At 37.4% G+C, this 23,238-nt stretch overlaps 1 protein-coding gene across 1 annotated transcript in view; it reads right to left on the reverse strand.

Moving 5' to 3' along the window:
- The window catches only part of CHM (CHM Rab escort protein), a 177,047-nt gene that overhangs the window by 45,422 nt on the left and 108,387 nt on the right, over positions 1–23,238 (reverse strand). The window contains exons 9-11 of the mRNA XM_061178456.1: positions 18,059–18,136; positions 2,709–2,813; positions 2,237–2,300 (exon numbers count right to left, since the gene is read on the reverse strand). Of these exons, the coding sequence (XP_061034439.1) occupies positions 2,237–2,300; positions 2,709–2,813; positions 18,059–18,136 (247 nt within the window). The remainder of the gene's footprint in view (positions 1–2,236; positions 2,301–2,708; positions 2,814–18,058; positions 18,137–23,238) is intronic.

The raw sequence follows: 23,238 nt of genomic DNA on the forward strand, positions 1-23,238 counted from the left end.
TTAATAGGTCAATGAGTAGGCTGGGTGGGGGTAAGAGAATGAAAAAGCTGGAAGGATCAGAGCAGATTAATGCCACTGTAAACCCATGACCTACAGACTCAGTTGGACCCCTCAACACTGCCCAGCCATCTGACCACGAGAAAGGTCACTCTCCACGGTGATTATTTTACACCTTTCCATGAGCTTTGACCCATCCCCACACTCACACCCCCATTCTCAGGAGATAACCTCACCTTGTAATTTAAAAAGTAAATAAAACCCATCAGATGGGAACTCCCAAACCTACAAATTCTCCTGCATTCACCCTCTTATTTCAAAGTGTCTCACATCCCATCTAAGGGCAATGTTTTTTACCTGTTCTCTGAATCCCATCCTCTCCAGCCTTTATCTGGACCTTGCTGCATCAATTATCCTCCTTTTCTCCTGGGAATCTTCAACCTCTCCCTCTCTACTGGCCCCTTCCCCATCAGTTGAAATATACTTTAATACAGGGGGCCCCAACCCCCGGGCCATGGATGGGTACCGGTGCCTGTGGCCTGTTAGGAACTGGGCCACACAGCAGGAGGTGAGCGGCAGGCAAGCGAGTGAAGCTTCATCTGTATTTACAGCCGTTCCCCATTGCTCGCGTTACCACCTGAGCTCTGCCTCCTATCAAATCAGTGGTGGCATTAGATTCTCATAAGAGCGCGAACCCTATTGTGAACTGTGCATGCGAGGGATCTAGGTTGCGTGCTCCTTATGAGAATCTAATGCCTGATGATCTGAGGTGGAGCTGAGGCGGTGATGCTAGTCCTGGGGAGCTAATTATCATTAGCAGAGAGGTTTGACTGCACAGAGACCATAATAAATCAGTTGCTTGCAGACTCATATCAAAACCCTATCAGTGAGTCACAAGTGAAAACAAGCTCAGGGCTCCCACTGATTCTGCATTATGGTGAGTTGTACAATTATTTCATTATATATTACAATGTAATAATAATAGAAATAAAGCACACAATAGACATAATACGCTTGAACCATCCCGAAACCATCCCCCCCACCCCGGTCTGTGGAAAAACTGTCTTCCACGAAACTGGTCCCTGGTGCCAAGTGTTGGGGACCGCTGCTCTAATACTTTAAAGAAATGCCCTCTTCGCTTCCACATCCCTCTGCAGGAATCACTTCTTCCCTCTTACTCTTCCCAGCTTAGCTTCTTCAGAAGCATCTGTTTGCTCTCTTCACTTTTCTGCCTTTGTCACTCTTCGACCCATTCACAAAGCTTATGGTTTACTGGGAGCTACAGACAAGTAAACTGGCAACTACAGGACAGTGTGATGAGTGCTATGGTTTTACCACTTCTCGCTCACACCTGTCACACTGTACTGTCGTTGCTATTTATCTGTCTGTATCTGTATCCTCTAGACTGCAAGCTATGAGGGCACAGATGCTATCATGGTTAGCACTATCTCCTCAGAACCCAGCACACTGGCTGGCATGTCGAAGGCACTCATTGTCTGCTGAATGATTAAATGAAACAATTTGCACTCACTCGTAAAATTAACATACTTGCTTTATATAATACAAAGCTTCCAACTTAAGGAAATTTCGGAACCTAGTTTTAGCAGTAGCATATAGGATAGGTCTGACAGTCACACTTACTGAGTAAGCTGATTTTATCAGTCCTGTAAACTATGGTCAGAAGGAGAAGGGGGCATACTTCTGGAATTTAAGTGTTCAAACTGAGGAAAAACCACAGGTATAAAGACATTTCTATCGAATCAGGGGTTATGAGGAGGAAGGGGGTACCGAAATGAACCATGGTGATGAGGAAATGTCAGAACTGAAAACGTGTGCTGACATTCATTCACACCGGGCCCCTAATGGTGAGCTTACCACCACTGCTGTAGGATTGGTTACCATAAAGCCTTTTCCTCCAAGATTTTTAAATGCTTCTAAATGCTTTTCTTCTCATAGTAATATACTTTCAGTTTCATAGAAATAGCTGTAAAAAAAACTACAATGATTTCAATATTCCTAGAATAAATCTGTTACATAAGACGCAATTATTTGTTCCACTGAAAGGAAATCTTTAAGAAACCAAGATTATTACATAATTGCCATTATGTATTTTTAAAATGCATTAAATGTATTAGTACATATTGGTTAATATATTTTATTTCACCGATATTAATTTACACATATTACCATGTAGATTAAGTTAGTAACATGTTATTAAAAAGTACAGGACTGGAATTACCTGTTGATCTGAATCTGTTTTTAGTACAGACCTATCCGTAATCAAGACTGCCCTGGAGATCTGCCTGTAATGCAGAAAACAGTTAATAAGTGACTCAGATTCCATGGATAAATTTCATTTATATAGCTATACAACCACCAGAAGGCATGTTTCAAAGAACTGTTATGATAAAAGTGTCACCTCCCCAAACCAAGTCAAGTTCTGCTTTAATCTTTTCTTGGCTCATGAAAGGAGGATGTGTGACCTGGAGACAGACCCCAGCTGATGCAAAGGAGTCAACATTAGGCTAGGCTCCTCCACAAAACCAGACCTTATAAGAGAACAGTGGTAACACACTGAATATATCTTTGGTTTGGTATACATTTGCATCTTACTTGAAGAACAGAGTCATACAGAAGTGTCAATGTAATCACACAGATGAATTTCCCTAAGTTTCACCTTCCCTAGCAGAGTGGTTGGAGGGGTGCCTTACCTGTATTGCACATGCGAGCATGTGTTCTCAGAAAAGTAACTGTCTTCCACAAGGAAATGCTTAGAGATTATTCTCTGACCAAACTGATCTATGATTGCTTTACATCTACAAAGAAGATAAGCACAGCAAAATAGTTCTCATTAATGATTACATAATTGAGAAAATGAACATAATCAGCTACCAATCTTGAATCTAAAACTAATGTCTTAGAAGACAAGATTTTAAAATTGCCTACAATTTCACATTTTTGACACAAAACTTCACTAAACTGCAGAATATACATTCTTGTTGCTATTTTGAAGTCTTTTAAACTATAAAATAAGTATAGACTAGAACTTATTTATTTTGAATGCTTAATAATAAGAATAAAGCTAGGACAAGTATTATTCTATAAGCTTTTCTAATGTTTAGGAACATAGAAGCTTTTTCTTTGTTTAGGAAACAGGCTTTTGTTTTTTTTCCTTAACAGATCTAAGAAGAGAGGGAGGAAAAGTTGATTAAATATCTTGTTATATCATTCACAGCCTATAAAAGTCACTAAAGGCTTTTTATTTTTCTGTTAAGTGTCACTTTCTCTTTTGTTGAAGAATAGCTATCTTGTCACACGTGTGATAATGTTTTAAACCAAAAAAACGGGACGGAGCTTCTTTTAATATCTGTTTCCACTTTACTCCAAAGGATGATCATATAAAGATTTCTTTCAAGTGCTGTTTCCAAATAAGGAAAACACTTATGCATGGACATTATCAGGTCTCTGTCATCTGATATGTGTTGGGAAAATGAATCATATAGAACCCTCCATTGACCTTCTTTCAATGTGTCTAGATAAAAGGATGAAAATTAGAATCCATCTCCTTACAGTGCCACAAGTTATAAATGTACTTTATAGGGCTCATTATCCAAACTAATGGACTAAGGGAAACATCCTTGAAATGGACTTACCAGCACTGACAAAGCCAGTATGCAATATTTCAGGAACTATATGCAAATGCCTGCATGTTTTCTATATCTTTTTATTATGGAAATAGCACAATTTACTTTTGTCACAGCTTTCCTTTTGGGACTAGAATTATTTTATTAGAAATACACTTATGTGTTACTCCTCATAAAACGCAAGCAAATAATTTCAAACTTATGTCATATTTTAAATATACTGGTATGAATTAAAATATGTTACATCACTCTAAAAATAAGCCAAGTAAGAGCTATTTACTAGGCATAAAGGCATTAACAGTAAAATGACAAATACCCAAGGCCAATTGTGAGAGGAATTTAATGTGTATTTCCTAAAGGCAGATTATGATATGCTGATATTCTTAAATAAATGGCATGCCACTGTCATCAGGATAGACTATGATATCTCGTGATGTTAGATATACATATTTTAATCAATTAACTACATATTAATGCATATGTTATATTACATTAATATTTACGTGATTTTCTTCCCCATCTCACCTCCATTCCACTTCCTTTCTCTTCCCCACTTATGTTTCTATGCATATCTCCTCACATTTCATTAAACTAGAGCTCTCACTTTATAAAATACTTAACTACATAGAAATAAGGTATTTATACCTATTTTCCAAAATAAGTATTTAAAAACTGAAAGGCAAGTTACTCATTCAGTCTCCTGTTTTATTTATTTATTTATTTTTTTAAATTTAAAAAAAAAATTTTGGGGCTGTGCCGTGAGGCTTGTGGGATCTTAGTTTCCTGACCAGGGATTGAACCCGGGCCCTGGCAGTGAAAGTACCGAGCCCTAACCACTGGACCACCAGGGAATTCTCTCAGTCTCTTGTTTAAGACATTCATATATAATTTAAAACACAAGGTACTTTGGTGAGGGAAAAGAGAAATCTGCGGATCCATCATGAAGCACTGATCCCTATTTGTCCTGGAAACACTGACAAGCCTTTTTCTTACCTTTAACTCAGAGACTATACAAAGTCAAGAGGGAATAATCTGGGCAGAAAAAAGAGGGTGTAAAAATCTTCTATATCTTGATAGGGATTTGGGTTATACAGATTTATCATCTGTCAGCACTCAGGTAATGAGCACTTAAGATTTGGGCACTTTAGGGACTTCCTTGGTGATCCAGTGGCTAAGACACTCCCAATGCAGGGGGTCCAGGTTCAATCTCTGGTCAGAGAACTAGACCCTACCTGCATGCCACAACTAAAGAGCCCGCATGCAGCAATGAAGATCCTGCGTGCCACAACCAAGACCCAGCACAGCCTAAATAAATAAATAAATATTAAAAAAAAAAGATTTTTGCACTTTATCATATGTAAATATTACATCAGAAGAAAAAGCTGCAAACAAATATTAAACTCTAGTTAATGATATGCATACTGAAGTGTTTAGGGGGAATTGTACTGATATCTGGAATTTACTGTGAAATGCCTAAAAAAGGTGAATAGATGAACAGAGGGATGAATATTTGGGTAGACATATGATTAAGCAAGCATATTAAAATGTTAACTGCAGAATCTAGGTGGTGGATATATAGGTGATCATCTTGAAATTCTTTCAACATTGGCGTAGAGTTGAAAATTTTCACCATAAAATGTTGGAATCAAGTTGAGAGAGGGAGTGATGTTAGTACAAATCTTGGACTCCAGTCTAAGTCTTTGCAAAGGGCTCCCATTTAAATAAACCACACAACTAAACCTTGCCCTCAAGCTTGTGGAGAGCTCCTTGCCTGTAGGCTTCCAAACACTAATGGGGCTGCTTTGGTGGTAGTTACACCTTTGGTGACAGGCAGACATTGGTTTCAGAAATTATGGTATTAGAACTACTGAGGACCACTCAAGAGGGAAGGATGGGTGCATGGAGATTGGGGAGCTCAACTATGCAAGCACAATTTGCCAATAAATGTGCCTCTTTATGCTGAAGCTTCTGGATGAAACAGTGATTCTTAGAGGAGAAGGAGGAGAAGGAAGCAAATCAGAATCACACCTGGGGGACTTTTTCAAATTATAAGTACCCCTGGAGATTCTGATAAGCTCCCAAATCCCAGGGAAGAATCACCATGTAGTGTGCCACAGTACTGTTGTATCTTTACGCTGTGCTAGGTGGAGAAAAGTCAAGAGCTATTGCTACAGAAAAAAATATTGATTTCTGCAGAAATTGAGGTGATGGTCAATATGCCTAGTCAGTCTGGTAGATGATAATACAACTTACCTGATAGTCTCATGCTAAAGTACTAAGGCTCTAGGCCTGAGCAAAGCTGTTCAAACCAAAATACATTTAAGTAAGTGATAAGATTTGTTTTCCCCTCAGATACTTACTTACTGTCATATATTAGGCCTAATTGGGAGAACAACGAGTAAAGGAATATTGATTTGGTACCTGGACTTAGACTTTGTATTACAAAGATTAATATAAAAAATTATGACATTCAAGTAATGAAAAACAACAAAATGAAACAGTGCTGCCAGAGACATTAAAATACCCCCTTGTCCACCCCTCCCACATGAACCTGAGGAAGCCATTAAAGACTAACAACATTCTGGATTTAGTTGAGGGCCTTGCTGAGCCTCATAAATAGTAAATTGAGGAGGAACATGATAGGAATTTCCAGTTACACGGACACAATGACCAAGCTGATCATAAGAATCACTGAAGCCAGACAGAACATTTCTAGAGCTGAGCTTTCTAAATCAACAAATCACAACAATTATTCAGTTCTTGGTTCAATGACATGAGGACATAAAGAGCAAAATGATGATAAGGAAGAAAACAATCAGCAAGATGAAAACTCTTTATCTGGAATTTGGCCCAGAAGATAAAAATAACATTAAAACAGGTATCCATTTTCTATAATCTTCAGAATTAATATCCCAACTGTTTTTATGATAAGGAACACATAAATCACATATGAAATCATGAAAAGGAAAATATATTAATTAAGGAAATTAGAAGATTCCCAATAATTGAAGGAAACAAGATAATTCCCCCTACTCACTATGCCCTTCCATACTTTCTCAAACACATTAGTTCAAATGCCACCTCTTCGATGAAACCATTCCAAAATGCCTATTACTCATTTTTCTTGGGTAAAAATCTACTCCAATAGTCTCAAACATGATTATAATTCCAAACCTATGGTTCTCTGTTGTAATCAATCCCAAGCTCTGTATCCATAGTTTTAACTGTCTATTACCTATTTTTTCTGGATAGGTAATAGACAGTTAAATCATGGCTCCTCACCTGCTTCCCCACTTGGAATCTCAGTCTCAGTTAATGGCATGACCAGCAGTTATAGAGTTTCCCTAGCTCAAAATCTCTCTTCCCACATCTAATCTGCTACTCAAAACTAGCCTCTTTTCTCCATCTCCACTGACACTGCCCTAGACTCTTGGTAAGTCTAATAAGACAATGGACTGCTAACACATTGGTAGCTCATTTGTTTGACATAAGTGTGTGGCATAACAACCATGTGCCAAGCACTGTTCTAAGAGGTAAAAGCTTGGGGGGGAGGGGTAGAGTATCAGGGAATGCTCTTTGGAGGAAGTGATACATTAGCTGCTTTTAAAGCAGTTAAAACCAGTTAAAGCAAGTAAATAAGAAGAACATTTCAGTAGAAGGGCAGCATCTGCAGGGGTACAGAGGCAAGTAAGAGAAGTACAGGGAGGGAACCACAAGCAGTTCAGTGTTCCTGACAATAAAATGGAAGCAGAGAGAGAAGAGAGATGAACTGAGAGAGGGAGGCAAAGGTCAGACCCCAGAGTCTCATGCGTCATGTAAAAGGGTCTCAGACTTCATTCTGAAGTGATATAAAGTCACTGAAACTTTTTACATAGGGAGGGACAAAGCCAGATCTGCATACTGAACAGATCTCAATGTGTAATTATCTCATTAATTTATTTGTTCTTTAATGTCCCCCAGTAGACTCTAAGCTCCATGAGAACAAAGACCATGCTTGTCTTGTTCTGTGCTGTATCTCCAGTGCCTGGCACACAGATAACAACTGTGCATGGATGACTGAATAGATGGACGGATGATGGAAGGATTCCATGTATGTGAATAGTGCAGAGACAGAAACAAAGATACAGAATCTCTGATTTAGCAGGTAAAGAATCTCTTTCCATCACAGTGCTTCTTCCAAATCACTTCCAATCACAGAACTTGTTAAAGTTCACTCATCTAGTAAGTGGGGAAGCCAGGGTACAGATCCAGGCCTACCTGACCTTAGAGCCTGTAATCTTTGTACACAAGGGCAAGATTCATGTTTTATTTATCTCCTTATCCCCATAGCAACTAGCATGTGGGTTGGTGGAGGTTAAATATCTAGAATATTACCACTATCATTTTGCAAATGGGACACACTAAAATCAGAAATTCAGCGATTTTCCTACAATGACAAATGGTATTAAGAATAAGTCACCTCATGCTTGGTCTAACATACTATTCATTACTAACTTCCAAGTACCTGGGAAAGGTAGAGTTATTCCTGACATCAGAAAAAAAGATATCTCCAAGAAATAGTAATAGCAGGAAATCTAGTAAGTGAGACAGCTGACGTTCACAAGAACACTAGCTGAAGTAATTAGATTCAGACTACTGGTTACAGACATGTCTGGTCCAAGGTCATCCATACCCTACCCTAATATCAAATACTACACTGCTAAATGGCCAAATCTAATGTACAGGAGTTTTACATGGTCAGCACTGCTGCAAAGAAAAAGAAAGCTGCTCAACAAGAGCATTCAGTGTCTCCAGAAACAGTCAACAGAGGGGTTCAGTATTAGAATTTAATGAGAGGGTAGAGAAAAGAACTACTGATACCCATGTCCTCTAAAAATCAGTAAAGCAGAGTCAATGGATAATATAGCCAAGAGAGCACAGTCAATGTGGATCTCAGGAGAGCAAATTAAACAAAAATGAAAAATAAGACAATACAAGTTTTTTTTATGAAAAAGAAATACTTTGAAGACCAGGTTCAAGATGGCGGAGTAGAAGGACGTGTTCTCACTCCTTCTTGAGAGAGCACCAGAATCACAACTAACTGCTGAACAATCATCAACAGGAAGACACAGGAACTCACCATAAAAGATACCACACATCCAAAGACAAAGGAGAAGCCACAATGAGATGGTAGAGGGGCACAATCACAATAAAATCAAATCCCATAACTGCTGGGTGGGTGACTCACAAAGTGGAGAACACTTATACCACAGAAGTCCACCCACTGGAGTGAAGGTTCTGAGCCACACATCAGGCTTCCCAACCTGGGGGTCCGGCAAATGGAGGAGGAATTCCTAGAGAATCAGAATTTGAAGGCTAGCGGGATTTGACTGCAGGACTTTGACAGGACTGAGGGAAACAGAGACTCCATTCTTGGAGGGCACACACAAAGTAGTGTGTGCATCGGGACCCAGAGGAAGGAGCAGTGACCCCATAGGAGACTGAACTAGACCTATCTGCTAGTGTTGGAGGGTATCCTGCAGAGGCGGGGGGTGGCTGTGTCTCACTGAGAGGACAAAGACACTGGCAGCAGAAGTTCTGGGAAATACTTATTGGCGTGAGCCCTCCCAGACTCCACCATTAGCCCCACCAAAGAGCCCGGGTAGGCTCCAGTGTTGGGTCCTCTCAGACCAAACAACCAACAGGGAGGGAACCCAGCCCCACCCATCAGCAGACAAGTGGATTAAAGTTTTACTGAGCTCTGCCCACCAGAGCAACACCCAGCTCTACCCACCACCAGTCCCTCCCATCAGGAAACCTGCACAAGCCTCTTAGACAGTCTCATCCACCAGAGGGCAGACAGCAGAAGCAAGAAGAACTACAATCCTGCAGCCTGTGGAACAAAAACCACATTCACAGAAAGATAGACAAGATGGAAAGGCAGAGGGCTATGTACCAGATGAAGGAACAAGATAAAACTCCAGAAAAACAACTAAATGAAGTGGAGAAAGGCAACTTTCCAGAAAAAGAATTCAGAATAATGATAGTGAAGATGATCCAGGACCTCGGAAAAAGAATGGAGGCAAAGATCGAGAAGATGCAAGAAATATTTAACAAAGACCTAGAAGAATTAAAGAACAAACAAACAGAGATGAACAATACAATAACTGAAATGAAAAATACACTAGAAGGAATCAATAGCAGAATAACTGAGGCAGAAGAATGGATAAGTGACCTGGAAGACAGAATGGTGGAATTCACTGCTGTGGAACGGAATAAAGAAAAAAGAATGAAAAGAAATGAAGACAGTCTAAGAGACCTCTGGGACAACATGAAACACAACATTCGCATTACAGGGGTCCCAGAAGGAGAAGAGAGAGAGAAAGGACCAGAGAAAATATTTGAAGAGATTATAGTCGAAAACTTCCCTAACATGGGAAAAGAAATAGCCAGCAAAGTCCAGGAAGTGCAGAAAGTTTCATACAGGATAAACCCAAGGAGAAACACGCCGAGACACATAGTAATCAAATTGGCAAAAATTAAAGACAAAGAAAAATTACTGAAAGCAGCAAGGGAAAAACGACAAATAACATACAAGGGAACTCCCATAAGGTTAATAGCTGATTTCTCAGCAGAAACTCTACAAGCCAGAAGGGAGTGGCATGACATATTTTAAGTGATGAAAGAGAAGAACCTACAACCAATATCACTCTACCCGGCAACGATCTCATTCAGATTCGATGGAGAAATCAAAAGCTTTACAGACAAGCAAAAGCGAAGAGAATTCAGCACCACCAAACCAGCTCTACAACAAATGCTAAAGGAACTTCTCTAAGTGGGAAACACAACAGAAGAAAAGGACCTACAAAAACAAACCCAAAACAATTAAGGAAATGGTAATAGGAACATACATATTGATAATTACCTTAAATGCGAATGGATTAAATGCTCCAACCAAAAGACACAGGCTCGCTGAATGGATACAAAAACAAGACCCATATACATGCTATCTACAAGTGACCCATTTCAGACCTAGGGACACATACAGACTGAAAGTGAGAGGATGGAAAAAGATTTTCCATGCAAATGGAAATCAAAAGAAAGCTGGAGTAGCAATACTCATATCAGATAAAATAGACTTTAAAATAAAGGATGTTATGAGAGACAAGGAAGGACACTACATAATGACCAAGGGATCAATCCAGGAAGAAGATATAACAATTATAAATATATATGCACCCAACATAGGAGCACCTCAATACATAAGGCAAATGCTAACAGCTATAAAAGAGGAAATCGACAGTAACACAGTAATAGTGGGGGACTTTAACACCCCAATTACACCAATGGACATTATCCAAACAGAAATTTAATAAGGAAACACAAGCTTTAAATGACACAATAGACCACACGTATTTAATTGATATTTATAGGACATTCCATACAAAAACAGCAGATTACACTTTCTTCTCAAGTGCGCACGGAACATTCTCCAGGATAGATCACATCTTGGGTCACAAATCAAGCCTCAGTAAATTTAAGAAAATTGAAATTATATCAAGCATATTTTCTGACCACAACGCTATGAGATTAGAAATCAATTACAAGGAAAAAAACGTAAAAACCACAAACACATGGAGGATAAACAATATGTTACTAAATTACCGAGAGATCACTGAATCAAAGAGGAAATCAAAAAATACCTAGAGACAAATGACAATGAAAATACGATGATCCAAAACCTATGGGATGCAGCAAAAGCAGTTCTAAGAGGGAAGTTTATAGCAATACAAGCCTACCTCAAGAAACAAGAAAAATCTCAAATAAACAATCTAACCTTACACCTAAAGGAACTAGAGAAAGAAGAACAAACAAAACCCAAAGTTAGCAGAAGGAAAGAAATCATAAAGATCAGAGCAGAAATAAATGAAATAGAAACAAAGAAAACAATAGCAAAGATCAATAAAACTAAAAGCTGGTTCTTTGAGAAGATAAACAAAAATGATAAACCATTAGCCAGACTCACCAAGAAAAAGAGGGAGAGGACTCAAATCAATAAAATTAGAAATGAAAAAGGAGAAGTTACAACAGACACTGCACAAATACAAAGCATCCTAAGAGACTACTACAAGCGATTCTATGCTAATAAAATGGACAACCTGGAAGAAATGGCCAAATTCTTAGAAAGGTATAACCTTCCAAGACTGAACCAGGAAGAAATAGAAAATATAAACAGACCAATCACGAGTAATGAAATTGAAACTGTGATTAAAAATCTTCCAACAAACAAAAGTCCAGGACCAGATGGCTTCACAGGTGAATTCTACCAAACATTTAGAGAAGAGCAAACACCCATCCTTCTCAAACTTTTCCAAAAAACTGCAGAGGAAGGAATACTCCCAAACTCATTCTATGGGGCCACCATCACCCTGATACCAAAACCAGACAAAGATACTACAAAAAAAAAAAAATACAGACTAATACCACTGATGAATATAGATGCAAAAATCCTCAACAAAATACTAGCAAACAGAATCCAACAACACATTAAAAGGACCATACATCATGATCAAGTGGGATTTATTCCAGGGATTCAAGGATTCTTCAATATGCGCAAATCAATCAATGTGATACACCATACTAACAAATTGAAGAAGAAAAACCATACTATCATCTCAATAGATGCAGAAAAAGCTTTTGACAAAATTCAACACCCATTTATGATAAAAACTCTCCAGAAAGTGGGCATAGAGGGAACCTACCTCAACGTAATAAAGGCCATATACGACAAACCCACAGCAAACATCATTCTCATTGGTGAAAAACTGAAAGCATTTCCATTAAGATCAGGAACAAGACAAGGATGTCCACTCTCGCCACTATTATTCAACATAGTTTTGGAAGTCCTAGCCACAGCAATCAGAGAAGAAAAAGAAATAAAAGGAATCCAAATTGGAAAAGAAGAAGTAAAGCTGTCACTGTTTGCAGATGACATGATACTATACATAGAGAATCCTAAAGATGCCACCAGAAAACTAATAGAGCTAATCAATGAATTTGGTAAAGTAGCAGGATAGAAAATTAATGCACAGAAATCCCTTGCATTCCTATACAATAATGATGAAAAATCTTAAAGAGAAATCAAGGAAACACTCCCATTTACCACTGCAACAAAAAGAATAAAATACCTAGGAACAAACCTACCTAGGGAGACAAAAGACCTGTATGCAGAAAACTATAAGACACTGATGAAAGAAATTAAAGATAATACAAACAGATGGAGAGATATACCATGTTCTTGGATTGGAAGAATCAATATTGTGAAAATGACTATACTACCCAAAGCAATCTACAGATTCAATGCAATCTCTATCAAATTCCCAATGGCATTTTTTACAGAACTAGAACAAAAAAAATCTTAAAATTTGTATGGAGACACGAAAGACCCCGAATAGCCAAAAGCAGTCTTGAGGGAAAAAAATGGAGGCAGAGGAATCAGGTTCCCTGACTTCAGACTATACTACAAAGCTACAGTAATCAAGACAATATGGTACTGGCACAAAAATAGAAATATAGATCAATGGAACAGGATAGACAGCCCAGAGATAAACCCATGCAACTATGGTCAACTAATCTATGAGAAAGGAGGCAAGGATATACAATGGAGAAAAGACAGTCTCTTCAAAAATTGGTGCTGGGAAAACAGGACAGCTACATGTAAAAGAATGAAATTAGGACACTCCCTAACACCATAAACAAAAATAAACTCAAAATGGATTAGAGACCTAAATGTAAGACCAGACACTATAAAACTCTTAGAGGAAAACATAGGAAGAACACTCTTTGACATAAATCATAGCAAGATCTCTTTTGATCCATCTCCTAAAGTAATGGAAATAAAAACAAAAATAAACAAATGGGACCTAATGAAACTTCAAAGCTTTTGCAAAGCAAACTACAAACAAGACGAAAAGACAACCCTCAGAATGGGAGAAAATATTTGCAAATAAATCAATGGACAAAGGATTAATCTCCAAAATATATAAACAGCTCATGCAGGTCAATATTAAAAAAACAAACAACCCAATCCAAAAATGGGCAGAAGACCTAAATAGACATTTCTCCAAAGAAGACATACAGATGGCCAAGAAGCACATGAAAAGCTGCTCAGCATCACTAATTATTAGAGAAATGCAAATCAAAACTACAATGAGGTATCACCTCACACCAGTTAGAATGGGCATCATCAGAAAATCTACAAACGACAAATGCTGGAGAGGGTGTGGAGAAAAGGGAACCTCTTGCACTGTTAGTGGGAATGTAAATTGATACAGCCACTATGGAGAACAGTATGGTGGTTCCTTAAAATCTAAAAATAGAATTACCGTATGACCCAGCAATCCCACTACTGGGCATATACCCAGAGAAGACCATAATTCAAAAAGACACATGCACCCCAATGTTCATTGCAGCACTATTTACAATAGCTAGGTCATGGAAGCAACCTAAATGCCCATCGACAGATGAATGGATAAAGAAGATGTGGTACATATATACAATGGAATATTACTCAGCCATAAAAAGGAACAAAATTGGGTCATTTGTAGAGACGTGGATGAATCTAGGGACTGTCATACAGAGTGAAGTAAGTCAGAAAGAGAAAAACAAATATTGTATATTAACGCATACATGTGGAACCTAGAAAAATGGTACCGATGAACTGGTGTGCACGGCAGAAATTTAGACACAGATGTAGAGAACAAACGTATGGACACCAAGGGGGGAAAGCGGCGGGGGGTGGTGGTGGTGGTGGTGTGATGAATTGGGAGATTGGGATTGACATATATACACTAATGTTTATAAAATGGATAACTAAAAAGAACCTGCTGTATAAAAAAAAATAACATTCAAAAATTAAAAAAATAATAAATAAACCTTGACCTTTGGAAAAAAAAATGAAAAATAAGATGTAGCTGAAAATAAGTATGCATTTAGTTACATATTCCATATTTCTCCTCTCAACATTGGTATGATACTTTGATGTGTAATCACCACGCTAAACTCAATGCTATGATCATTTATGCTTCTATCAGCTTTCCTCAGTGAAAGGTGAAAAGAAAAGCACAAAAAAGGCTATCATCAGTTTTTAATCTTCGTTCATTCATTTAACACAAAGCTACTGCGTATAACGGGTGATAGGAACCTGCCTTGGTTCTGGAGATAAAACAATGAGACCCTGACTTTTCTTACGGGGAATTTACAATCATAAAAGGGGACCTGAGTTGGGGGGCTGGGTTCTGATCTAGTCTGTGGGATCAGGAAATAAACTTAGACCTTAGACCTGAAGCATGCTTAGCTCTTAACTACATCGAAGACTAAAGGGGATGTCAAGTGTTCCTTATAGGAAAATTGGGGGAAAAAAGGCAATCTAAAACCATAAGGAGATAAATACAAACGTCTGCAGATTCCTTGATTAATATGCCAATTACACTTAAAATAAACGATTATTTGAGTCAACCTGGATTGCTTAAAAAGAAATGTATGCTGGATATGCCCAAATATAAACTCAAGTTTTTCCCCTCAAAAAATTATCCCTCACTTTATATTCAAGTCCTAACAAAACATCTCCTATTACTGGTAGGTCTCTCAATTATTTGATTTTGAATGACAAAATAGTATTTGGGAAAGATACATTAGCCTGAGTCAACTTCAATCAATGTTAGCTTTAGATGTTTATAGACACTCTTCGAGTTGATAGAATGGATATTTTAAAGAAGCAAAATTTCATAATTACTAGCAAAGATATGAATTTACAATTTTGAAGTACTGGTTGTCTCTTAAAAGAAACTTTTTAAAGATCCCATACACAATTTAGTATAGTAAGAATACTGTAGATATCGTGAATATTATAAATGCAGGTCAAATTTTTAACCGTCCCACTATTAAGGAATTAAATAGTTATGGCTCGGAATAAGTTTTCCAGTATGAGAATCATATGCAGAATACAAAATGGCTGTATCTTAACCACCCCAAGATGGACAAGAAAAAGATATTCACTGGAAAACTGAGGTTCTAGTAAAATAATAATAAACAGCATAAGTAGACATCTTGCTATTTCATTTACATTAATTAAAGTAGACACATACAAGTTGTTTGAACATTTTTTTCAATTTCTCACTGGGACTGAAGATAACCCAATATGTGAGAATGGACTACATTTGGGCATATAAAACATTTTAAAATCTTACTTCTAAGTGTTAAGGAAAAACTAAGTACTTTCAGTAACTCAACTGAAGCATGTCATAGCTGGGAGAAGACTCGAAAACTACTGCAGAGTCCATCTAACTCATCTTGCAGATAAGGGAACGGGCCCAGAGGAAAGTGACTTGTGTCCATTGTCACTCATGGCAGTGACAGAGTTCCATGTCTTCTTTCACTCCAGGGTTACCTGACCATTGCATGCCTTCAGAGTCGTTAGAGAATAACTGTTATGTTTGAGGTCCTTCTACAAAGATGTAGAAGAAATGAATTAAGACCTAGAGTCCCCAGTCCATCATGGAACATAGTACCACTGGCTAAATCCTGAACTTTACCTTACAGATCAGTGTTTCTTAGTGTCACCTAAGGAGCACCTACATTATATTCATTTGGGGGTGTTCCTTAAAACTGCAAATTCCCTGGCTCCACTCTAAGCACATTATCCAATTTCACTCTCCCAGCGTGAGGCACAGAAATGTGTATTATTTTTTTAACAAGTTTACCTAGTGATTCATAGGCACATTAAAATTTGAAAACTACCAAACTTTGGTCGTTAGACCCTTAGCCCTCAGCTATCTGTTGCAACTGAAATCTGCAGCAGACCACAAAGAAGAGTTCTTCTGTTCAGAGTCTGTAATAAAAACTAAGTCAAAGTTAAGGTAAATGTAGCCTTTAGTTCAACAGATGTTTTTACTGTACTAACATATCCTTTTTTTTTTTTTAAACAAACATGAGCCATGCAAATTCTTCATGTCACTAAAAGTAACGTGTAGGACTGGAATGAGGCCCCCAAAAGGTAAAAGAATCTAAGTAAATAAACACCAAACAAGCAATTCATTATCTGGCTTTCCATCACGGGTACATACTCATGCTTCAAAATGAATGCATAAGGAAAAATGACTCTAAGAGTCATAAAGACAACTATTCCTTCATGAACCTCCACAGAGCCCTTCACGCATCAATATATGAGTATCTTGGGCCTTCAGGGTGGATTTTTTTCACTGTAGATGATCATGCTTCATTTACGTAGTACCTTTCTGTTAAATTGCTAAAAGTAAATTATAAGCCTTTAAACCATGTGCCTATTTTATCTTATACTAGAGAATTACTTTTCTAAAGCAAATTCACTGTTTAACTATTACATATTCTAGTTGAATTTGTTCTCCACCATATCTTGAAATACTAGTTAGTGCATTATAACTGGCTTGTAAGAAGTGAACAGACATTTTATGCCACTTAGACTATACAGAATTACTGTAAAATGAAATAAAACAGCTTAAAATTTATATTTTTAAGCTTCCAGTTCAAGATATTAAGGTATTTTATGACCTGAAAAATACTATTTCTTTATATACCCCTAAAAACAGTCACACAAGAGATATAGCTCAGTATATGCTTAAGAACATATAACAAAAAAGAAAAATACATAGCAAATTAAATAGCTCCTAAAACTTGATCCAGTTGACCCGTTTAAGTTTCAATGTAAAACCCAGATATCAAAGAATACTACTTATTTAGTGTAATTTAGACAACAGCATATGCTAGTAACTAAATAATAAATCCTAGAAAAATATAGTTGAAATATAAAAATATACAGATAAACAGATTGTGCTCAGCTTTCTTTAAAAGCAGGTACATCCTTATTTCAATCCTAAACCAGCTGCAGACCTGATACGGTTGTAAAAGAATTTATCCTCAGATAACAGGGCAGCATAGTTTATGACAATAATCTACCTAAAAACTCATTAAAGTCTTTTCTCTTGGAGTGACATGCATTATCAGCAGAGATTAATCTGATGAGTCTTTAGGTGAGTTCCATTTTTAAAAATGCAATAACAGAGGGCTTTGTTGTCATCTGATGAAAATCAATTAGAGGAGGTAAGGCCATAAGGAAAACTAACATCACTCATCACCCACCCCCGGCAGCTGAAATGATTTGTCTTCCAAGCTTGGATGATCAGGAGCTATAGTCATATTGTAGGGAAATTAATTTAGCTTCTATATTCTGAACTCACTTTCCTTGTTCTGGAGGATGTAAACACAAATTACTTTTAATCAAGGTTGATATGCTATTAATACCAAGGAGGATCTTTGAAGAATCATTTTTTAAAAATCGACTTTAGCATTTTTCACTTGTGTTTGGGATGTAAATATAGGAAGGTAACTTATATCATCCTCACTTTCCAGATTCTTTGTCCACGACAAGGCACTGTACCAAATGGCGAAGACAATAGATTCCACCAAACACTGCACACATCCTAGGAAGAGAATAGGAAAATGAGGATTAGAATTCTTGAGTTCAAAATTAGGGTAACATAATATTCTTTTAAATATCTAACATTTAATAAATTTAATTGGTCTTAGAGAAAAAAGATTTTGACAATTTATTACCTTTTCTATCATGGTATTAAGAATCTCTCAGAGGTAAGATTAGTAACATTTTAATGCGGCACAGGTAATAGTGCTAATAATACAACGTGGAAGCCTAGAATTGTGACCAAGCCAAAAGTGTCCCTAAGCAAAGCTCAGCTACCCCCAACACCAAACCAGCTACTGACTGAGATACATAGGCTACAAATAGCCTCAAGAGGTGATGAGTGAGACCCCCCCAACAGAAGTGACCGCAAAGAAATGTTAAGGAAGAAACAAGCAGGGAAAGCTCTGGAGATTTACCATAAAAGTAAGCAAAAACTAAACCGGGAACTGAAAACCAGAGCAGTAAGCACAAGAGTTAATGCTACAGAAGCTCTAAGGAGTTTGCCAAACTCATGAATCTAAGGGCTGGGGTTTTAATGCCCGCCCACGTAGGGAAAAGAGAGGCCTTAGGATCCAAACAAGGCAGGGAGTAGAGAATGAGATATTCTCTAACAACATCTGGATCCTTAAAAGGACTCAGTGAAAAGGTGATCGAGGTAGAAAATCCAATGACTACAAGAGAGAGAAAACATAAGAAATTGTTTTACCTAAAGCCCTGTGTGGAAGAAGATATATATACCTCTATATTTATAACCAGTGGTCTGCTCTCACACAGGTTGGGAATTTGAAATTACACTACTACATGATCCAAGAAACCCTTAACCAATAAAACATCATTAAAGTGGCTCTGGGTCAGTAGTACCCCCTGGAAACTTGGTGGAAGCAACTGCTAAAACTTTCTGGAGAAATATGACCTCAACCCAGGCCACATGAGATTGTCACAGAGTTCCCTTATGATGAGTTTATAATCTAAAATTATACAACAGATGAAGAAACACATCTTATCCTGAGTGAGAATTATTGGACACAATAAACAGCAGGATTAGATTCCCAAAACACTTTACTCAGATAGTAGAGCTATCAGAGATTATAAAATGGGTATGCTTAAAAGGGATGAATTAAAAACATAAGAATGATGGAAAGTCCAGGAAGAAGACTGTGGTAGGCTGAATAATGTCCCCATTACAGATGTTCACATCCTAATCCCTGGAACCTGTGGATATGTTCTCTTACACAGCAAGAGGGTCTCTAAAGACGTGATTAGATTAAGGGTCTTGAGCTGGAGAGATTATCCTGGATTATCCCAGTGGGTGCGATGTCATCAGAAAAGTACTTTAAAAAAGGAAGCAGAAGGGTCAAAGTCAGTGAAGATTTTGAGGATGGAAACAGAGGTCAGAGTGATGCTACTGCTAGAAGGGGGTCACAAGCCAAGGAATGTAGGGGCCCTTTATAAGCTGGAAAAGACAAGAAACAAATTCTCTCCTAGAGCCCCAAGAAGGAAGATAGTCCTGCCTACCCATTTTAGACTTCTGACGTCCAGGACTATAAGATAATAACTTGTGTGGTTTTAAGCTAATAAGCTTGTGGTGATTTGTTATGGCAGCAATAGCAAACTAATATAAAGACCTATAAGTATATGAATATGATTATGACAGAGGTGGCATTACAGACCAATGGGGAAAGAATGGACCACTGAACAAGTGGTTTTGAGACAACTGTTTTACACCATATGCAGAATCAATCCCGGGTAGATGAAAGGTATAAATATAAAAGGCAAAGCTTCTAGAATATAGGAGGATATACATTTGAGCTCAGGGGAAAGAAATATTTCTTGAATAAGATACAAAAAGCAAAATCATAGAGAAAACCTTGAAAAAAATGAAGTATTTTAAAATGATAAACATCTGGACAACAAAAGAAAATGAAAAGCCACAGACTAGGAAAGATATGTGCAAATATCTTACAAATCATTTAAAAATATCAGTTTGGATAATAATTTGGCCATGTCTAATAAAGTTGACGATGCATACACCTACAGTGCAGCAATTCTATTAGGCATAAATCTTACAAAGACTCTCAGACACGTATACAAAAGAAGATGTGTATAAAAATATTTGTTGCTGCATTTTTTTTAGACAGCAAAACATAGTGGTTATGGGGAAGGATTCTGACTGCCTGAGTTTATACCTCAGCTATTCCACCTACTGACTGTGTGACCTTGAACAAGGTATTTAGCCTCTCTGTATCCTATTTTCTTCATCTGTAGAATGAGAATAATAGTATTTATATCACAGAGGATTCTTCTGGGAATTAAATGAGTTAATATTTGTAAAGAAGCTACATAGTGCCTGTCATACGGTATTACATAAAGCATTCATTAAATAAATAAATATCGGTACTACTTGATATACATCACATGCAACCCAAATGTCCATCAAGAGGAGAATGAACAAAAGAAAATGTGGTATATTCATATGTGTAATAAAGAATTTAACCTGGCCCACAAAGATGTCTGGCCTTTGTTCTTGGCTTCTGGGAGGTGATCTCTAAGGCCTTGGAATGCCAAGCCTGAAAGAAGTGTCCTTGTTTGTGTGTGGCCCTTGGGTCACCAGACAGTCTAACAATATGACTTAGGGTGAGGGCTGGCCACACCAGAGAGTCTTAGGGTGGGGACTAGTCATGCCAGAAAGACCAAAGTGTGATTTAGGGTGGAGACTTTGAGAACTGTGGTATTTCAGTTATCCTCTGGTGGGGCTGGAGACTGAGATCAGCCCCATGGGCAAATCAGTCACACCTGAGTGATGGAGCTCCAATGAAAACTCTGGACACTGAAGCTCCTCTGTGCCTCCCTGGTTAGCCATCCTCTGTGCATACTGCTATACATCAATAAGAGGAGAATAACACGGGGAGAGGACAACTGAAAGCTCCACATTTGGAACCCCCCTGTACTCTATCCTACACACTTCTTCCCTTGACTGATCTCAAGCTATACCCATTCCCTGTAATAAAGCATAATGGTGAGTTAACAGCTTTTAGTGAGTCGTGGGAGTCCCTCTAGTGAACTATCAAAACTGAGGGTCATTTTGGGAATCCCCCAAACTTGCAGTTTGTGTCAGAAGTGTGGGAGGTCTTGTGGGGACTACACCTTCTAACTGTACAGTTGGCTTAATCTCTCACATTGTACTATGGAATACTATAAGCAATTTAAATGAATGAACTACAGCCCCATCTATCACCAGGGATAAATGGCAAAAATGTAAAAATTGAGCGATAATAGCAAGTTGGGGAAGAATATATCCAGAGTGATATCATTTACAAAAAGTTTTAAAACTTTATATGCAAAATAATACTATATATATATATACACACACACACGCAATATCATTTATGGACACATATACATGTAGTAAAAGTACACAAACATTTAAGGGAATTATGAACATGAAATTCAGGATAGTAGTTATCTCTGAGAAGGGAAAGAGTGAAAGTTACACTGAAGGTTTCAATTGCTCAGTTTCTTTAAAAAATATATTGAGAGCAAATATGGCAAAATGTTAAGATTTGGCAAAACTGTGAGTGGTTACATGGGTGGTCTTTATATTATTCTCTGTACTTTCTGAAACATCCTTAAAATACTTCATAACCAGATTATAATGAAAAATATAAATGAGTGATACAGATAAGTGACTCTCTCTAAATATGGCATAATATTCTTATTGTATTTCTAAATTCAATCATTTTAGTAGCTATGACCAAGCTAATTAAGTTAGGTAATAATTCCTTCTGGTATAGAACAACGAGGAAATCAGGGGTTTTTTCCCATTGAAAAATTTAGACTAATACAAGAAATGGCACACTAGAGCAAGCAAGCAAAATTTCATGTGTTCAGAAACCCTTTAGACTGCAAATTGTACCCAGGACATTAGCTACAAGATATTCTCTTCTCCTTGCTAATCTTGTTCACCAGTCACATATCAAATTATGAAACAATATTTATTACCTGCGTTGGTACACCTGGTAGTATTTGAGACATTGTACTCAGATTCTAAAGAGTGTTAGATGAGGTCATATTTCTGCTGGACTGTTTAGCTACATTTCTCAAGTGATATTCTGCCTCCTGTTATTGGTAAGGGAATACTGATACAGTGAAATTGATGTGATCGAGACAAACAGCCCAACTTTCACCATCAGTTTCCTGATGATATTGAAGGAGATCATATGCACATGAAATGTTACTGGCCCACTAAAAATAAATAGGCTGAATTAGGTTAAGGCCACAATATGGACAAGCAAGTTAAAAGTGTGAATCACACAATTAGCATTCTCATTAGCCTGGGGATATCTTTTTCATGTGAATAGTAGCACCAGTGTTTCCAACTTCCTCGTAAGTAACTACAGATGAGCTGTTACCAACTGACCTGTGGAGCTTTTCATTTCAGTCAGACTGGTGCATGTTTCCCTCTCTCCCTCTCTCCCTCTCTCTCTGTCCCTCTCTCTCTCTCCCCACCTCCACACACACATCAATTCCCCCTCTGGGGAAAAACAATTTTAAGTATCTTCTCAGATTGCAAGAAAGGCAAGGGGATCAAGTTCAGAATTAGTCAGAGATTGTATAAGGCTAAAAAATCATAAAACATTATGTCATAGACTATTACAAGTTTATCAAAAGCATGAGAAATCCACTTAACTAAAATGAAATGCAATTTTCTACAGAGACCTCCTTTCATTATATATTGCACTTGTTTATGAAACACACTGCTACTTTAGTATATAATATTATCAAGTATCTTTTTGTTTGAAAATTCATTTCTATGAAGTTTTTATGGTAAATGAGACCTCTAAAAAATACATTTAAATATAAAATGCAACAGAGGCATCTATATTTATTTTAGTAAGCCATGAAAAAATTACCAGGTTTTCAAAAACATGATTTATTAACAGTGGACATATACTATATGGAAGAAACATAAGAACGTAAAGATGTTAAGAACTGGTTTGTGAGGATGATGGTGAATATTACAGAGGAAGAAGTACAATAATGACACTGTCATGATAATCCAACAAATTTCCTTTTAATTTTAAATGAGAACATAGGAAGTATTTT

The sequence above is a fragment of the Eubalaena glacialis genome, chromosome X (genome assembly GCF_028564815.1).
Source record: "Eubalaena glacialis isolate mEubGla1 chromosome X, mEubGla1.1.hap2.+ XY, whole genome shotgun sequence".
NCBI lineage: Eukaryota > Metazoa > Chordata > Mammalia > Artiodactyla > Balaenidae > Eubalaena > Eubalaena glacialis.